Genomic DNA, 14,375 nt, shown 5'->3' with positions numbered 1-14,375 from the left:
ATTTCAATAATTTAAGGAAGAAGAAAGAGTTTGTGAGTGAAGGTATGGTGGTTGGGTGGAACACCTTTATGAAAACACAAAAAACAATTAAGAAAACAAAAAAAGAAAGAAGAGAAAACACAAAAAACAATCTATTCTTTGAATAGTGAAAAAACAATTAAAACATCCTTTTATTGTTTTTAAAAAAGTGGTTTTTGAAAACACAAAAAACAAAAACACACCCCCTTCCCCAAACAAGTTTTTTGTGTTTTTTATTTTCAAGAACAGAAAACGGTTCTTGAAAACAAGAACCAAACAACCCTAAGCTTCTATGAAGTGTAGTCTATCAAGTTTTGGGTTGTCTGCTTTGGAACTTTCTGGGTTAATGTAATGGATCCCTTGTAATAAAACATTATAATAGAGCATGATTTTATTTTAATGGGTCATTCTAGGGCACAGTTGAAAACATTATATCACCCTTCTCTGCAGTATAAGCTATTTGAAACAAAGATTGGTTTTCCTATTTTAATTTAACTAGCTATTGTAACTTTTCATATGAAAATTTGAATTATCATTCAAGTTGAAGATCCATCATTCTCCTCCTGTCATAAATACCTGTTTAAAGACAATATGAGACAATTTGAGAGAGAAGGAGATGAAAATTGCATAGCCCTTTTATCCTTTTTAAGACAATTTGACTGTGATGAATACCTGTTTAAAGTACAGTCATTTCATACATTATTCGTATTAAAGAATGTAGGTAACAATTATTTGGCTTGTCAAAATTTAGAGACCAGAACACTTTTGGCCCGGATAAATATCAAAAAATAAGATATGGTTTACACTATGAATGTAGGGACGTGTTCCTCAAAAAGTCACAGCAGAATCCCTAACTATTTTCAGCTGCCTTATTGACCTTGTAGGTGTTCACTAATTGCAGCTGCACATCTTGAGAAACCGGTGAATGCTCTTTGTATTCCATTGTGAATTCACCTTTCCCCTGCACATAGAGGATCAAATAACGTATATTTTAACATATTCTGCAGAGCAACTCCAGCTATGGCATAGCCCTTATAAAATGATACTTGGTTTTACCTGAGTCATTGAACGAAGTGATGTTGAGTACCCAAACATATTGTTTAGAGGGACCTGTGAAGCAGAAAATGATTCCACAAATAATTACTTACAATAAAACTGATGCAAACCATTAGTACTGCTAATACTGACGATTGAAGCAAGCTTGACAAGGTGATTCTTAGAACCCTGAGTCTCTTCCAAACAACTCCAATGCTTTCTGATTAACTACTCTTCAATTTTATTTTATTTTTTTGACAGGAAAATAAAATAAATGTATTAACAAAAAACACCTACCAAAAGTGCTCCAAGGTACACAAGTCATAACTAGTGACGCCAAAAAGCAAAAACACAAAAGAGCAAGAAAAACAAAAATCCCTTCATGAAAACCCTAACCAATCTATAAACTCTTAACATGGTTAGGGATCATCTATGTACAATCTACAATCTATCCCACAACAAAAGGCTATAAAGACATGTGATTAGCGCTTGATTAGGCATTTTTTTTGCTTTCAAATGATCTCCAGTTCCTGCCCTTACATAATGTCCAAAATGTACACAATGGGACAAACCTCTAGACCTTTCATTTTTTGTCCAAAATGAACCAGGACACCCTAAAAGAGTTTCTCTTACTGAACTTGCCATCACCCACACAACCCGAAACAAGGAAAACACCAAATTCCATAACACCCTATCTCCCCATACAATGTAGAAAGATGTGATCCATAGACTCTTCATCTTCCTTGCAAAGAAAATATTGAGTCACCAATAAGACCATCCTTTCCTATGCAATTGATCTAGAGAACTTTTTCCAACAAGCTAGGCACCCTTCCACTCTTTCATGCCTCAGCAAGTGTAGCACGATTTAACTGAAAACTTATTCTTCCTTGCATTCATCCATTCCATTCTATTTTCCTCATCCCTTCTCACAATCTTCCCTTGAATGCTTAAGAGAAAGGCCTTAACCTATCCATCCCCACAATTATTCAAGGGCTCCAACACCCTCCGTCACCCTGCTGATCCCATACTGCCATACATCAGCCACCCAAGCATCCTTTCTCAAAGTTATGAAATACAAATAGGGAAGAGACACTCTTAGAGTAGAATCACTACACCATCTAGCTTTCTAGATTTTCAACCATCTTCCATTGCCCACCTGAATGAGGTTCAGCTATTAAAATTCCCCAACCTCTCCTTGTGGCTTTCCACAACCCAATGTCAAAACCACACCTACTACCTTAGGAAACCCCCCCTCCTCCCCATACTTCTCAACAATAACCCACTTCCAAAGGGACCCATTCTCTGAGGCAAACCTCTAGATGCACTTGCCTAGCAACACCTTGTTAATTTGTTGGTAGCTTTTTAATACCAAGACCTCTATTACATTCCTCTCTCAAAGTGATCTCCTATCTCACCAAGTGCGGTCTTTTCTTTAATGAACCCCCACAAAAAGTACCTTAAGATCTTCTCAATCCTTGAACTGACCTTCTTGGGCAAGACAATAGAGGCATAAAGTAAATGGTCAAGTTTTACAAAGTGCTCTTGATGAGAGTAAGTCTCCCTGATGTAGGACAACCTAGGATGGTTGCCTACAATCAAATAAGTGGGCTAGGGTTTTTATTTTTAGGGTGTAAGGAGAGGAATAATGAATAAAGTTTATGGTAGAGAAAAATAAAATAAAAGAAATGGAGAGAAAGAAGATACAACAAAGAAGAGGTAGAAACCTTAGAGTCTCACTAAGGCCTTTTAGGAGTCTTACTTAGAAGAAAATCAATGGAGTCTCACCATTGAGGATTGCAATCGTTGCAATTAAAAAAAAAATATTAACATCAATCAATTAATTACCTTGATTTATATTGATTAGTCTTATTTATAGGCTTCTCTAAGAAATCTAAAGTCTACTAGGATTCTAATAACCTATTATGACTCTAATTCTAATTATCTTATAATCTAATTAGCTAATCCCAATTTGACTCTAACAAATACTAATCCTAATTTAATTTCGATTAATACTAATTCTAATTTAATTCCAACTAATATTAATCTTATTTAAAGTTTATTTACGTCTTCCTTTTCCTTCTTGAATGGACTTTAAAAGGCTTCTCCCTGCCCCCTTTAGAAAGATGTTGCCTTTTCCACGTAGCTAGCCTCTTGTGAATTCTCTTCTACTGTACATGCCAACCCTCCCTCAATCTATAGTAGTCTCCTAGAGGCAGACCTAAATACACGACAAGGAGTTCCCCCTTCCCACACCCCATCTCGACCACCAATTCCTCCGCATTAGGAACCTTGCCCACTAGAATCAACTTACTTTTCTCCAAATTGATCTTCAAACTAATGATGACTTCCAACCACATGAGATTCAACTTTCAACTTAGATAAAGTACTTGCTCTTGACTAACTTTATAGAAGATAAGAGTGTCATCAAAGAATAAATGATAAGACACCCCCACTCCTTCATCTCCTCCTCCACTTACCTTAAAAGCCAAAATATATCCTCCTTCCCTTGCCTTCTTCTGAGTGCTTCCATTGTTAAAACAAACAAGGGGAAAGGGACTCCCCTCACCTTAATCCCAATAATGCATTGAAAGAAGCCAACTAGGGTGTTGCAAAGGTGGGAATATTAAGATAGAGGAATGTGTTGGAAAGATTTCCATTATTATGCAACCAAGTTGCTATTCAAGTGTTATAAATCTTGTCAGAAGTAGTATATATTATGAATGCAACATTCTGCTTAATGGACATCATGCATAAGTAAGAAACACATGTGTGGATATCTAATTATGAGTGTAGAAACAAACCAGGAAAAAAAAAAAAAGACACTTTGCATGAGAAAAATTCCAAACCCAACAACTGAGGTCTTGAAAATTATGCAGGCTGTATGATAAGCATGATTTGGGGTCATTTACTAAACATTATGTTAACATGTTCTTTGAGAGCTAGCATTTTTGTTCTCCTGCAAATCAAACTTTAAGCGGCGGATATTCCAGCCCCAATCCCTTGCCAATTGTGCCACATCTCAAGAGCAACAACAATTTTTTTCTAGCATGAAGAACTTGTCACACTCTAAAAAGGAATACAAGAAGAGCGAGAAAAGGAGCACATACATGGGCAGTAATTACAGAATCATCTCCATCCTGGTCATTTCCAACGATCACACCTTTCCTCCTATTATAGATGCAGACATTTTTTTTTTTTTCATTTCCAGGAGTTAGTATGAAAGCATTGATGACATTTCGGTAGAGAGTAAATAGAAGCACTCACTTATTGATGTCACCAGTAACAGTCCCCTGAAATTCTGTGGGCGCTTTCAATTCCACAAGCATTACAGGTTCCAATATCACAGGTTTGGCTGCTGTATAGCACTGTTCCATAAAGCAGCAATGTGAAAATCTTGCAGTAAAATGAGGGGGTAAAGCACAGCTTTGAGAAAAAAAAGAAGAGGGGATAAAAGCCTAAAAGAAATTTTTGAAATCTATTTTACCAACAAATTCACGTAGGCATCAGGCCAAGAGAAAAACCTGTCTAAAAGCATAAATTGCAGCTAACTTAAATGCAAGTTCACTAGAATCCACAGCATGGGCAGCACCATCTGTTAAAACAATACGAATATTTTCAACTGGATGCCCTATCAGTGAACCCCTGTACAAGTACGAGAAATCAGATCAATACTAATAACAATAGTTCACACGTCTTTGATAGTTAGCAAAAGTTCACGTGTAGAAACAGAAAATATATCAATCCAAATATAATCCATTGAAAGAAAAAAGATCAGATAAAAAAAATAAAAAAAAATAAAAAAGGTAAACCACTCACGAATTGGCTGCTTCTTTAAAACCCTTCTCAATGGCTGGGATAAAATTGGATGGTACAGCTTGTCCTACAATCATGTTCTCAAATTCAAACTTAGTGGTGGATCCTTCTGGGAGTGGTTCTACATACCTGCCAATAAAAAGAAATGCTAGTGAAACTTCCAAAAGAATAGATACTCTCATTCATGAATAGGAACACTTATACATTCAGTAATAGTACATATGATACATGTATCATACTAGTTGTCAAAACTCAGGAGCAACTTTGCAGTTTGCTTAGGCACTAGATTGGTGCCTAGGTCTTGGCTTGATGAGCATGCTACATGTAACAAGTCACTAGTAGTAGGTATGTAAAAATTGTATTTTGAACCCAAAACAAATGGGTTCTTCGTATTTTGAGCAACTCCACGCCAGTCACAGGCATAATGTATTGTTTATCAAAAACCAATTGTATGACAAAGATATATATTTTTGAGACATTACAACTGATACGAAAACCTAGAAAATGTGATGCCCAAGTTGGAGAAGATAGCAGAAATCATGAACAATCACCCCTAATATTTTCCTGCTTGGTCATACAACAGAAGTGAAGATACAGATAACCCACCAAACAGTCACAGCTACTATTGACTCAAAGCATTTAGAATTCCTATTAAGGGTTTGTTTTATGCATTTTGATTCCAAGGGAAGTGCTTTTCTCAAAAGAAAGATGTAGAAAGAGGTTATTTCAAAGATGTTTTGATAATGTTTGGGTGTTACATTTTCAGAAGGGCTCCAGAGAAGGTAAGATATGGAATGTACATATTTATCCTTTTAAAGATATCACAAAGCCATGTGTTTGGAACACAACAGACTACTCAGGGTTCATATGTCTTTCAAGCATGTTATTCTCATGAGTCTGAGCTGACAATGCTTCAATGAGAAGAGCTTTTGACCCTCAAACTTAACAAAAAGTACTTCTAGGATGTATAAAGACAAAGTCCAAGTTCTTTGACAGCCAGGAAGTGCTCCCTGCCCTCTAGGAAGCTTCTTCAAGCAGCTGTACAACGTTATTAACAAACTTCAGCTGAGATTTCTAAAAAGACTATATTCTGATTTATGAGTAACTTAACCAAGAAACTCAGTTTCAAAGGGAGAGAATAAACTTTTGCAGGTTGTAGAATTTCCAAGTAACCAAATAAAATATACAAACAAACAACTTGCCCAATAAAAAAGAAAAATGAATGTTGTTTCAAACAAATGGCACAAAGAAAAAAAATAAATTTGGCAATCCATCTGCAGTTGATACTTTTATTAAATAATAAGAATATACACAAAAAGAAGAAGCCAATAATTGATCTATGCTTACCCGCAGACCCTTCCATATTGACCTTGTCCTCCAGTTTGCTTCTTATGTAAGTAATCAAATTCAGCACGTTTAGTAACAGTCTCTCTGAAGTTAACACGAGGTCTTCCAACAGTTGCATCAACCTTCATAAAGGTAAATTAAAGAGGGAAAGAGGAGTACTTAAGTATACAGGTGAAGATTTTGAATAGCAATCCTACTAGAATCCCATCACTGTATTAAAGAAAGACAAAAAGACCAGGCACCTTATACTCCCTCCGAATGCGTTCAACGTAAATGTCCAAATGCAGCTCTCCCATTCCAGAAATAATTGTCTGCTCAAGAAACCATTTTGATGTCATGGTTAGGCATGATAAAACTTCTTCCTCTAAGGAATGTGTGAAATGCATGTCATAAATCAAACCTGCCCACTCTCAGCGTCCAACCCAACACGGAAAGTAGGATCCTCTCTCTGAAAGCGATTCAAAGCCTTTGAAAACTGTACAAGGATAAAAAAAATTACCATCATTTGGTACCATCAGTTACAAAGTAAATTGATATCTCAATTGGCAGTACTCACTTGTCCTCCAGAATCCTTAGAAACGGGTGAAATAGCTAATGACATGACCGGTTCTGGAACATTCATAGAGGTCATGGTGTATCTCACAGACCCATCAGTAAAAGTATCACCTGATGACAAAAAGAAGTTTAGATATCATGAAATATATATATATATATATATGAAACAAATGAAGCAGAGAGCAACATAAGCAAAATTGGAATGAAGCATCATAAGACAAGTTGTAACAGCCTCATCGCAATTATTTTGAGTTAGCAAAATGAATCCTCCTCCAAACTCCAGTATTTTGAAGACAATATGCAGTAGAGAATAGAATTTTAAATATTTTTCCATCGACATTATCAAATGTCCATCTCATCATTTCCTTCTCTCTCCTAGACTTGAACTTTTTCTTATTAGATACAAGAAATTTCATTGCATTGAGATCGGTAAGTATGATGAAAGATGAGGAATCCTTCCAAGATTACAAAAAACAGATCAACAAGGAAAACAACATTGCAGTGATTCCGCCCTGGTCCAGTCAAATTTTTTGACTATGGAAAACAACATAGAAACAAATTCTCATGTTTGATTGCATGTATGCAGTGGGTAAGTCAAACCTGAAGCACAATCAACACCAAAGACAGCAACTATTTGCCCAGCATGGGCCTCTTGAATGTCCTGTAGAATTTAAAAATAAAAGAAAATCAAATAAAATAACAACCCAGGGAAAAGGAAAATGAGCTCACTGGAGTTCAAAAAATCAAGTTTTAGGAGAAACACTAAATTTCAGATCTATGATCTAGTATCAAACTGAAAAAATCTTATAAGATCTTTGACTCCCGAAGGATTTGTTTGGCCCACCCTCTCAAGGAGAAAAACTAATAATTGCATTTGCATATGCTAGTGAGATGAATGTGTTAAGCAAAAACTAACCTCCATCTCATTAGAATGCATCCGAACCAAGCGAGGAACCTGTAGAATAAAATGACAAGGCTTCAGCAATATATTTAACAAAATCAGAAATATCATACTTAAAATGGCAGTGGTCCACATCATGCAGAAGGAAATCATGGAACATGTTTTTATTGGAACACAAAATCTGAAGCTTTCAACCACATCAATAATTGATCATACACTTACTGAAGTACACATGAGTCACCTTGAAAGATATATTTGATGTTACCGTAGACAAACAAACACCAAGCCATATAGGCACTTTTTGCCTTTCAAGTGTTGCATAATTTTTTTCTCCACAATGAACAACAGAACTTCAATGGAAATCATTTATTAAGGAATGGAAAATTGATTTTAAGTGGAAACTTCTTTTTCTCACATCATGAAATTGGCTAAAGTAAAATGGGGATAAAATCATAGCACATCAAAAAAAAAAAAAACGAAGGAAAAAAAATCAATGTCTGGTTCACACAAAGCAGAAATTTTAAACTTCAATAAGAACCATAAAACCAAAATCATACATGACTTGGACTTCAACTCACCTTTATCTTCTTGCCTGTGTTTACATTGATTATAAAATCACCCTTCCGAATGACACCCTCGTAGATTCTTCATTAACAAAAATAAAAGTTAGCACGAGTTCAGTAATATATGGTTTAGATCAACATATAACACTCCATTAATGCATAAATAAGAGCCTTGTACACACATTAAAATAAAAATAAAACCAAACAAACTTGAAATTGTACCTTAGGTATGTCAATTGACCAAAGCGCCCTTCTTCCAATTTAAAAGCCAGTGCGACTAGAGGTCCAACTGGAGTTCCAGATAAAGTCACCTAATAGGAAACCAATCCAAGGAGAAAAGATATTTTAGTACCTTCATCAGATTGCTATGCAAAATTAGAAGAGAAGATTCAAGAAAGAACAGTCATCAACAGGACACCTTCTCTTCATTCTTGTTTTGGTCAAGAGCATAGTTGCTAACTTCAGTAGGACAAGGCAAATAACTAAGCACACCATCAAGAAGGGGTTGCACTCCCTGTATTCCAAAACGGCAGAAGATGAAGAATACAGCTTAACAAATATTCAAGTCCAGCATACAAGCAGCACAAATAGTACATGTTTCTATTATAATTAACATCAAAAGGGAAAGTGTCCAAGGAGAGGAGAAGAATCCTGACTATTATATATAATATCAAGCAGCAGAACAAGGGAGCAAAGCAACTCACATTCGCTATGACTTCACATTAGCATCATTAATAAGGTCATTGAAGTAGTTCCTACCACAACCAAGCCACACCCAAAACCACTTACCACAAAAAGAATCTTGAAGACACGAAAAGTCCAAATTTATATATGGGTTCAATGCACAACTTGTGTCTGTGCATGAATGGGGAGAGAGAGAGAGAGAGAGAGAGATGCAAAAGTTGGTGATTTAGACACCCTTGTGTCAGAGTCTTTTCCCCCTGCTCTCTCTTTCCCTTCTCACCAAACAAAAAAAAAGGAAGATAGATATTGAACTAGTGCACAGTTTGAGAGAAGAGAGATCATGAAATGAAAGGGGAAGGAACACCATTGATGATTAGGGAAAAAATCAACTAAGTGGGAGGAAGTGTCTGGGTCCTTTTCCTCTGGAGGACTTTAACACCTCCATTCATGACAAGAATGCCTAACTTCTTAATTGTATGCTCCATTCTTAAGTAAACCAAAGCTATAAGATGATTAAATTATTAAAACAAGTTATATGATAATTTTAAATATCAGTTAGGAGCTTACCTCAGCATCTCTAACCTCAAGCACGGTGCTTTCTAGGTCAACTCACCCAAATGCCTTTTGCAACAGTGAATATTTTTTTTTCTTCTTTTTTTTCTTTTTTTTTTTTTTTTTGATAGACAAACACTCGCAACACTCATTGTACTGACCACTCACTATATACAATTTTGCTCTCAGCTTAATTTTTTTTTTTTTAACAAGTAAAAGCAATTATATCAAGTGTGCCTAAGGAAGAGCACCCAAAAGTGTACTTTGCTCTCAGCTTAAAAATGTTATGTCATGCATTCTTGATGGGGAACAATGTGGCAAACACACTTTGAGAATTTACAAGTGAAGAGAAAGGCTAGCTCCAATGCCCAAGCCTTAATTTCGAACACCAATGATGATTTAACTTCCCATTGGGATTATTAGTTTATTTAAGTTCAGTCTTTTGTCAGGTTTCTGTTTTAGTTAGTAATTTACAATTTGTCAAATTTCTATTCCTTTTAGTCTTCTTGTTGCGTTAAGAAAGTTTCTATTTCTTTTAGTTTCTAAACAATATTCTTTCCTATATCTATTCCTATTTGTATAAGGAAAACTAAGGACTAAGGAAAGTTCTTCTATAGAGAAAAGAATAATCAGAATCTATATATCTATGTAGCTTTTCAAACTGAAAGAGCCAGAAATTAATAAAAGTTTTCAACATCTACTATGCTTCCCTTTGAAGGTGAGATTGCCTGTCACATGTGTGATTCTTAGAAAACCATTGTTCTCAAAAAACGCTGGATCTTGTGTCCTGAAACCTTGGTGTGACTTCCAAGGATTTCTTCTTTCTTTTATTTTATCTTCTTTGATATTTCATTTAATTCTATAAATTAAGGAACTTCCATGTGCAGGAAGTAAAAAAATCCTGCATCAATTCCATAGGATGATCTACATCCTTTCAAGAAATCATTCCCCTTGAAATCTCAAAGACTTGATTATATAAGGTCTGGGAAAAGCATCTTTAAAGGAATGGGAGAATGCCCAAAAGATTAAATACATACTCAACAAAAATTTGGTTCCTTCTATTGACATATGAAAATTTTAATTTGCCTGGATTTTGCTATAAAGAGCTGAATATCATTCAAAGGAAGAAATTAACAACCTCATAATACCTTGTTTTGAATGCACTGCCCATGAAGACAGGTATAAATTTCTGTGCAACTGTAGCCCTGCGGATTGCCTCCTACTCAAGAGAAAATAAACTCTGAACTTCAAAACCACAAGAATAACATATAACTAAAAATTAAATTTTTCTTTGACATTCAACAAAAGGATGAACAGTATTTAGGATTGCAACATTAGCTCCCAGAATGATGTTAAAATTGGGCTACTGATATTTAACCGACACACATTCATAAGGAACAAGTTAAATGAAAGTGGTAAATCTCATGGTCACGTTTTTAAAGATTTGATATAAAATATATATATATATATATATTTTTTTTTTTTGATGGGCAAATGAAGTGAGAATATATTAGACGCGCCAAAAGAATTGATACAAAATGGATTATGAGTTTCCTCCAGCAATCCCTGCAAGCAAAGAGAGGGGGGCACAAAGAGGAGGATGGCCAAAATTCAATAGGTGGATCCCTCTAAAGCAGCAGCTATTGACCATAGCTGCCTGACAGATTGCCTTGTCTTTTCTTCATGACTAAGTATGGGGAAAGGATAAATTTTGCCAAGATATGAGGGTTATAGTCTAAGAGGCAACCAGATATTTCTTCTTTGAGAGCATTGACGCTTGTATACTGAGGAAATGCATGAAGAATACATGTTTCGCACCCTTTTCTAAGGATTATTTTTCTCTTAACATACCTCAAGACTAGCAGATGATATAGGTTCATCGTTTAGAAATGCTTCAGCTAGTTTATCATCAACCTCGGAAACCATTTCTATGAGTTCACGCCGCTTTTCTGCAACCAATGCCTCCATATTGGCAGGTATTTCTTCGGCCACAACTTTTTCACTGCAAAAGGCAACAAGATAATAAGAAAAGAAAATTTATTAATATTATAAAATAATCCACACTAAAAGGAATTAAGCAGCTAATCAAAGCTTATGAAGCATACCCATTGGAACCATGAAAATAGTAAGCTTTTAACCGCACAAGATCAACAAGACCCTGAAAATCATCTTCCAACCCAATTGGAACTTGCACAGCAGCACTGTGATGCCGGAGCTTCGACCTTGCCTACAAAACAAGCCAATAGAATCAGCTGCTTATCATTGAGCATCCAAGCTCAATCCAATGACTTGCGACTAGTTTGACAAATCCCCCCAACAGAACAACAAAAACATTCAGGTACTTCATAGATTCTTATCCAAAACCTGTATCATCAACAAAGGAAAAAAAAAATTCTCTATAAATATAGATGTATTAGGTGTTGTGAGAAGTAAAGACCAGTGCATAAAGGCCCTCAGGTATCTCAAGAAGACATATATGCTCAGTCTCTGTCCAGTATAATTTCCACATTTGGCACCATTGCAATTCCCATGCAGTATTCTTGCTCTAAACAACTAAAACTGTCATTAAGGGATTAGTTTCATTCATGTTTCTTGCAGAGCTTCAACCCTAAATTTAAGATTATCCAACCAATATCCTGGTTTTACTTGGAACCCCATTTGCACCAAAAAAGAAATTGTACAGTAGATTTCCTTCCAATCTTTAATGAAACTTACTATGCAATAGTAAACTAATCAAATTAAGAGAGGAAATTTCAAACATTTTCACAGGCTACCATAAATATAAATTGTACCTGACTGAGAACTTTCCATGGATCTGCTCCCATTCGATCAAGTTTGTTAATGAATGCAACTCTTGGAACATCATATCTTCTCATTTGCCGATCAACAGTTATTGACTGACTCTGCACACCACCAACACTACAAAGGACAAGAATGGCACCGTCAAGGACACGCAAAGCCCTCTCAACTTCAATGGTGAAGTCGACATGACCAGGAGTGTCAATTATGTTAACCTGCCAAAAAAACAATTTCTGGATGATTTTTTTTTTTTTCTTTTGAATGGGCAACCAAAAGAATATATATAACATCTAGCAAAGAGGGTGCAACAAGGTACACAAATTTCTGGATGGATAAAAACCTAAAGAAATAGATCATAAAATGGTGGCAACGGTATTTTCCAGACCAAGTAAATTGATGATAAGCTGTGACCAGAGAACCTTAATTGTTCAACTCAGCCAAATAAAGCATTTGGCTTAGTTGATGCGATCTTTTCAATATCTGGAAACCAAAACAAAAATAAAATATATATTGTGATTTCTTTTATTTTTTTCTTTTCTGGAAACCAAATGAATGGTATCACAATTTTGATTTAATTATTTCCCCCATTCTACAACAGCCAAATGGACCCGATACTTGATAAACATTCTAAACAGTAAATTTTAATCACATGACTTTCAACGTATGGGACCAAAGGAAGAAACACTGCTGCAGAACTGACCCTGATACAAGAATATTTGTCCCATTTGAGACAAACTTTCATTTTTGGAAAACCCCAAACAACACAAACAGAAGATTAAGTATTCTGTTTTCTTCACTTATCCACAGCTTTCTCATCAACACAACAGGGGGTCAAGATTCAAGGTTTTTAAATTCTTTCTTGTCCTACATTTTCACAATTAAATGGTGTCAAAGTAAGAGAAAATTGTAATAGCAAATTGTCACCTGATAAGTATTCTAAAGTACAATAAGTAGCAGCAGATTGAATACTAATCCATTTTTCCCTCTCCATACTAAAGCTAAGATTCCAAAATTTGGTTTCTTCACTTTCCCTACAATTTCTTACAAAGGAAACAGCACACAATGAAACCTTAACAAAAGAAAATCAATTATGTATCCGATAATCAATCCAAGTGTGGAAAATAGCACCAGACCCGATTGGTTTTTTAAATAGATATTCAAAAATCTTCTTGTCCTAGATTTAACAAACAGACAAGAAACCATTGGATAACCACTACGAGAACATCGACTGGCTTCTCTCTAATTCCACAATTTAAAATTTCTTACATTTTCCCACACTTGGGCAGCAACCAAAGAGACGCAATTAATCGCACCGATACTCATAGCAAGTGCGGTTTAGTATAAACTAAGTCAAAATTCAACAATTTCTTTTTCTTTCCTTTTTCCTACATTTTGTCATCAACCATAGAAACGGAACCAACTGAATCCACTCACACCTGATAATCTTTCCAAGTACAGTAGGTAGCAGCAGACTGAATCGTGATCCCCTTCTCTCTTTCTAAATCCATGGAATCCATCTTCGCACCCACTCCATCGCGGCCTCTAACCTCATGAATCTCATGTATCCTTCCCGTATAGTACAGAATCCTCTCCGTCAGCGTCGTCTTCCCCGAATCGATGTGGGCAGAGATTCCGATATTTCGAAGCCTCTCCATTGACTCCTTCCACCATGTTGCCTCCACTCGCGCTGGGTTGCCGGCTGAGAAAGTCCGCCGGTGACCAGTCAGAAGAGGCGACGACGTCGTTTTGAGGGCGGAGGAGAGGGTGTATAGCATGCGAACTGCCGGAGACCGTACGGAGGGAGCCATGGGCGTTAGGGTTCTGGGCGGGGTTGATCGCCGTGCTGGTTAAACCCCTAGGGTTTCCAACTGCTGCTACACTACTAAACCCAAAACCCTCTGGACCCACGAGATAGCGAAAATTTTGGTACAAAATTAAAAATAAAAATAAAAAGAAATTTCCAAATGAAATTTTTTTAAAATTTTTTATATTTTTAAAAACATATTCTATACTTTTTTTATTTTTAAAATAAAATAAAATCCTCTAAAAAAAAACCTATTTTTTATTTCACTTTATTTTAAAAAATAATGTTTAAACGAAAATTTTTA

The 14,375-nt window shown here is 35.8% G+C and overlaps 1 protein-coding gene across 1 annotated transcript; it reads right to left on the bottom strand.

Annotated features, from left to right (window-relative positions):
* Positions 1-635: 635 nt before the first annotated feature.
* On the bottom strand, positions 636-14,146 carry LOC117932649 (elongation factor G-1, mitochondrial-like). The gene is made up of 20 exons (XM_034853930.1): positions 13,704-14,146; positions 12,261-12,482; positions 11,574-11,695; positions 11,320-11,470; positions 10,607-10,687; positions 8,651-8,746; positions 8,455-8,543; positions 8,248-8,314; positions 7,685-7,723; positions 7,369-7,429; positions 6,770-6,879; positions 6,614-6,688; positions 6,456-6,524; positions 6,214-6,335; positions 4,870-4,995; positions 4,575-4,695; positions 4,318-4,418; positions 4,161-4,221; positions 1,075-1,128; positions 636-979 (listed from the first exon to the last, which is right to left on the bottom strand). Exons 1-20 carry the CDS (start codon positions 14,073-14,075, stop codon positions 869-871), a joined length of 2,250 nt encoding a protein of 749 aa, XP_034709821.1. The 5' UTR covers positions 14,076-14,146; the 3' UTR covers positions 636-868.
* Positions 14,147-14,375: the final 229 nt, after the last annotated feature.

Source organism: Vitis riparia, chromosome 15 (assembly GCF_004353265.1).
Source record: "Vitis riparia cultivar Riparia Gloire de Montpellier isolate 1030 chromosome 15, EGFV_Vit.rip_1.0, whole genome shotgun sequence".
Taxonomy (NCBI): Eukaryota; Viridiplantae; Streptophyta; class Magnoliopsida; order Vitales; family Vitaceae; genus Vitis; species Vitis riparia.
Note: the sequence above shows the minus strand (reverse complement) of the source record. Positions and strands in the feature narration are given on the sequence as shown.

Excerpts from the sequence above, each read along its gene's own strand:
- LOC117932649 (XM_034853930.1), bottom strand. The coding sequence starts at position 14,075 with ATGGCTCCCTCCGTACGGTCTCCGGCAGTTCGCATGCTATACACCCTC. Across the intron at positions 10,688-11,319 it reads TATCATCTGCTAGTCTTGAG|GAGGCAATCCGCAGGGCTAC; the intron begins GTATGTTAAGAG and ends TCTCTTGAGTAG. Across the intron at positions 4,222-4,317 it reads GTTACTGGTGACATCAATAA|GAGGAAAGGTGTGATCGTTG; the intron begins GTGAGTGCTTCT and ends CATCTATAATAG.